General features: G+C 41.9%; 2 protein-coding genes across 9 annotated transcripts in view; both read left to right on the top strand.

Annotated features, from left to right (window-relative positions):
- Positions 1-3733, top strand: part of adarb1a (adenosine deaminase RNA specific B1a) — a 21250-nt gene extending 17517 nt beyond the window's left edge. For all 7 annotated transcript variants that reach the window (XM_047819942.1, XM_047819958.1, XM_027160777.2 and 4 more), the window contains 4 exons: positions 947-1115; positions 1711-1892; positions 2088-2266; positions 2393-3733. In XM_047819942.1, the coding sequence (XP_047675898.1) occupies positions 947-1115; positions 1711-1892; positions 2088-2266; positions 2393-2569 (707 nt within the window). In that variant the 3' untranslated portion in view covers positions 2570-3733. The remainder of the gene's footprint in view (positions 1-946; positions 1116-1710; positions 1893-2087; positions 2267-2392) is intronic.
- A 143-nt stretch (positions 3734-3876) lies between these two features.
- The window catches only part of mmadhca (metabolism of cobalamin associated Da), a 6891-nt gene continuing 5767 nt past the window's right edge, over positions 3877-5000 (top strand). The window contains exons 1-2 of one of the 2 annotated variants that reach the window (XM_027160780.2): positions 3877-3990; positions 4493-4529. In XM_027160780.2, coding sequence (XP_027016581.2) covers positions 4518-4529 — 12 coding nt within the window. In that variant the 5' untranslated portion in view covers positions 3877-3990; positions 4493-4517. Of the gene's footprint in view, positions 3991-4475; positions 4530-5000 lie in introns of both variants that reach the window. The other variant, XM_047819978.1, reaches the window with a different exon arrangement.

Raw genomic sequence — 5000 nt, 5'->3', positions numbered from 1 at the left:
AGTGTTGTGTGTCACAGAAAAGTGCCAGGAGTGTTGTGTGTGTGTGACAGAAGAGTGTCAGGAGTGTTGTGTGTCACAGAAAAGTGCCAGGAGTGTTGTGTGTGTGACAGAAGAGTGTAGGGAGTCAGCAAGAATGAAAGGAAAGGTGTAGAAGACAGTAGTGAGAGCAGCTCTGCTGTATGTGTTAGAGACTGTAGCAGTGAGGAAAAGACATGAGGCAGAGATGGAGGCAGCAGAGATGAGGATGTTGAGGTTCTCTTTAGGAATGACGAGGATGGACAGGATTAGGAAGGAGCACATCAGAGAGACAGCTCAGGTTGGCTGTTTTGGGGACAAGGACAGAGAGACTATATTGAGATGGTTTGGACATGTACAGAGGAGGGAGATGGTTATACTGGTAGCAGGATGTTGGAGATGGAGCTGCCAGGTAAGCGGTCAAGAGGAAGGACAAAGAGGAGATATCTGATTGTGTTAAATGAGGACATGAAGGTAACTGGTGTGAGAGGAGACGATGATGAGGATAGAGTTAGGTGGGAACTGATGATTCAGTGTGGTGACCCCTAACAGGAAAAGGTCAAGTCAAGTCAAGAAGCTTTTATTGTCCTTTAATCGTATATATGTGTTGCAGTACACAGTGAAGTGAGACAACGTCTCATCAGGACCATGAAGCTACATAGAACAACACAGCGCTTTGTAGGAATTAAGCTGAAAATCTTTATGTACATGACTGTGATGTACAGGGTACAGAAAAGCGCTTGATGATTCAGCATTAGTTTATATTAGATCAAGATATTGTACACAGTTTAGCTCCGTTGACAGAATGAACTCTTCTCAGGAAAGGCTTTGAAGTCGAGTTGAATATTTCACGCTAAGGTGTTTAGATTAGATTAAGGTGCTTTATAGTACTGAGGATGTGACATGTGTATGTTTGTCGTTTTCGGAGCAGATCAGGGAGACAGACACCCAAACAGGAAAGCCAGAGGACAGCTGCGCACTAAGATCGAGTCTGGTGAGGGAACCATCCCGGTCCGCTCCAGCAACACCATCCAGACGTGGGATGGAGTCCTGCAGGGTGAGAGGCTGCTCACCATGTCCTGCAGTGATAAGATCGCCAGGTATGACCTCATCACCATCGTCACAACAACAATGCACATTTCACATTGCACTTTGTAATCAAATCCAGCATGTCACATGACCGCTTCCCCTGCATCTGTATTGCAGCTGTTTACTTTTACTCTCAAGCTGATTAATACTCCCAGTTTCACCACTGACTTCCAGCTGATTGTCCGATCTCAGCGGTTTAATTGTCCCTCAGCAGTGCTGATTAGTGCTCTGATTAAAGCCACATCACACACACACACACACACACACACACACACACACACACACACACACACACACACACACACGTTTAATCTACATAATATACATCACACACTCCATTACAAACACTGCCTCACACACAATGGATGGCTGATATATTGTGATACGCAGTGTAATGTTATTATTATATCATTTATGCCCATGTTTATGCACATTAGTGGAGACTTATTATAAATATTAGAGGAATAAATTAGAGTAAATGACTTATGTTAGTCTAGTGTTAAACGTCTCCCTCATGTCACGCTCTCCTTCGCTTTTCTGTTTCTCTCTCTCTCTGTCTGTCTGTTGGTGTCTCTCTCGCTCCTGCTCTCTCCCCCACTCCCCCAGGTGGAACGTGGTGGGTGTGCAGGGGTCTCTGATGAGTTATTTCTCAGGCCCGATCTATTTCTCCAGTATAATCCTGGGTAGTCTGTACCATGCAGATCACCTGAGCAGAGCCATGTACCAGCGTGTCGCAGATATAGAGGAGTTACCACAACCCTTCACCCTCAACAGACCACTGCTCAGCGGTACAGCCAACCATCATCATCATCATCATCATCATCACAATCATCATAAAAATACACTATAATTAAATCATTAATAAATGTCTCATCTGTCTTCCAATCGTTTACTTTTTTTACTTTAAGCATGCTAATTTGAATTGTGTGTTGTTATATTTATAGTGGAATTGTGCTTGTGTTCGTGTGTGTGTGTGTGTTTAGGAATCAGTAATGCAGAAGCTCGGCAGCCCGGTAAAGCTCCAAACTTCAGTGTAAACTGGACGGTGGGGGATCAGGGGCTAGAAGTCATCAGCGCCACCACAGGGAAGGACGACCTCGGCCGACCGTCTCACCTCTGCAAACACGCCCTGTACAGCCGCTGGGTTCGTTTACATGACAAGGTACAGCTCCATGAGCCTTCTGAGGGCATCAGCATGAGGTTATTCAATAATCTGGTTTCATATCCTCTGCTACACCCTATTACACCCTGTCACACCTCCCTCCTTCTCTGTCTCTCTCTCTCTCAGCTTTCTCAGACTCTGAGGATCCGAGCGGCTCGACCTGCTACGTATCACGAGGCCAAACAGGGTGCAGCAGATTATCACTCAGCCAAGCAGACTCTGATCAGAGCTTTCCAGAAAGCGGGCCTTGGTGCCTGGGTGAAAAAGCCCATTGAACAGGACCAGTTCTCCCTCACACAGTGATGGAGAGAGGGAGGGAGGGAGAGAGAGAGAGAGAGAGAGAAAGAGAGAGAGAAGGAGAGGGAGAAAGGGGAATAAAAATGACAGCACGAAGTCTGTTTTTAACTGTTCAGCATCTAACAGTTAACACGTCCCCCAGCATCTCTCAGTTTGACCTCAACATTCTGTCCAGTATTGTTCTGTGCTGCTTGGTGGCTTTGATCATTGTGTAACAGAAATGTAAAATCTCATGTCATCATGTTATTTAAGTGTTATTTTAAATGTGTATAACTATATTTATGTACTTTAACATCAGGAATTAGTGATTTAACAGATGGATTTTTATTATTTAGTTAATTATGATTTGCACTTTTATAATTTATTTCTACATCAGACTGATGTGGATTAATCATAATGACTCTTAATAAATGAAGTGTTTCTCTGATCCTCATTGTTGAAGAACATCTGAAAACATTTCCCCTTAATATGACTTTAATCCCACAGTAAAGGTGAAAGCTCAGATCTGATCGACCAGAAGCTTTGTGTTATTTCTGTATAACAGCACGACTCACACACATCAGCTTTAGGCTGAACGTTGATGCCTGCTAAAACGCTGGAAGCTAAAAATGATAAAAGTATTAAATGATCTGTTTTGTCTAAACTATCTGAAGATTTAAATGTTAATCACTGACACGTGTTTAAAGGTTAAAGTGGTAAGGCTATGCTATTATAATATTAATGTTAGGAAACGTTCCAAGAGTGATTTACCTCAGAAGTTCGTCTTCTTCTTCGTAAAAGGCAGTTATTTGATGATCGCGAGCGATTTAAAAGCGACACGTATTCCGTTAACGAGTCACACAAAAAATGACTTTGACCATCATTACAGTTTGATTATGATGTGATTATCACAGGATGATAATCACACTGCTGTTCATGAAATCTGACTAAAATTAAACATGTGACATGAAAGAAAAAGCTCTAAGTTACACTGAATGTGTGTGATGTTAAAGCTGATCAATCTACACAGTGTGTTAAATGCTGTGACAAATGAATGTGTTCATTTTAATCCACACATAACTACTGTGTAAAACAGCTGAATAATTCGAACACAATTTTAATTCATATTTACACAAAATGTGTATAGTGGAGCGCTACACATAATTTGTGTCATTTTTCTACACATTCATATTAAGAGTGTAGATGATTCAAACTCACATGTACAGAACACACAAGCTGAATCCCATAAAGAAAATAATGTGAAGCCACAATGCCTCTGACGCGCTCTTGTGGCTGTCTGCAGTACAATTATTATCTCCTCCGGTTCATCGTTGTTTCATCATTTCTAACATCCAGCAGGTGTCGCTGTTAAACAAACTCTTATTTTGTAAAATGTTATTGTATCCGTTTCCGGTTACGTGATAAGCTACAGCTTGAGGAAAAACAAGGTAATAGCTATGGTGAAATTTTGAGAAAGTTTTATTCCTGATTTAATAAGTTTTATTTTGCCCTGTTATATTATTACATGAAGGAGACTTTAGTGCGTGTGATGTCTTTATAATGATGAGATTTTACACGTTAAACACGATGTTTTTTACTCTGTTGTTTATTTAACATTAAAACTGAAGATTTATTGTTTTTTTTTATCTGTAAATAATGTGTGTAAGTGTAAGTGTAAGTGTAATAACTTTTTATTCTGTGGTTTAATGATATAACCAGTGAGCTTTAGTGAGTTTGTCTCAGTAATTCTGCTGTTTTATTTGTTATTAAACAGGAAGCTTTTAAATGACACGTTTATTAACAGCAGAGTTTCAGCTGTGATTCACTGTAATGACGTCAGAAAAGTGATTAAATGTTTAAATGTTAAAATATTTATTTTAGACTAAAAACACCAAATAAAAAAATAAAACCGAATAAAAGCTGTTGTTTACAGTGTTTGTGTGTCTGCAGGTCAGAGCAGCAGGTCACAGCCTCCATGATGACCAGTGTGAGTGTCAGTGTTCTATATCTGTGTGTGTGAGTGAGTGTGAGAGAGAGAGAGAGAGAGAGAGAGAGAGAGCGTGTGTGTGTGTGTGTGTGTGTGTGTGTGTGTGTGTGTGTGTGTGTGTGTGTGTGTGTGTGTGTGTGTGTGTGTGTGTGAGAGCCCGTGTGTGTGTGTGTGTGTGTGTGAGAGCCCGTGTGTGTGTGTGTGTGTGTGTGAGAGCCCGTGTGTGTGTGTGTGTGTGTGTGAGAGCCCGTGTGTGTGTGTGTGTGTGAGAGCCCGTGTGTGTGTGTGTGTGTGAGAGCCCGTGTGTGTGTGTGTGTGTGTGAGAGCCCGTGTGTGTGTGTGTGTGTGTGAGAGCCCGTGTGTGTGTGTGTGTGTGTGAGAGCCCGTGTGTGTGTGTGTGTGTGTGAGAGCCCGTGTGTGTGAGAGTGTGTGAGAGCCCGTGTGTGTGAGAGTGTGTGAGAGCCCGTGTGT

This window comes from Tachysurus fulvidraco, chromosome 1 (genome assembly GCF_022655615.1).
Source record: "Tachysurus fulvidraco isolate hzauxx_2018 chromosome 1, HZAU_PFXX_2.0, whole genome shotgun sequence".
Classification (NCBI taxonomy): Eukaryota; Metazoa; Chordata; class Actinopteri; order Siluriformes; family Bagridae; genus Tachysurus; species Tachysurus fulvidraco.
The sequence above is the reverse complement of the archived record's forward strand: the minus strand, read 5'-3'. Positions and strand labels throughout refer to the sequence as shown.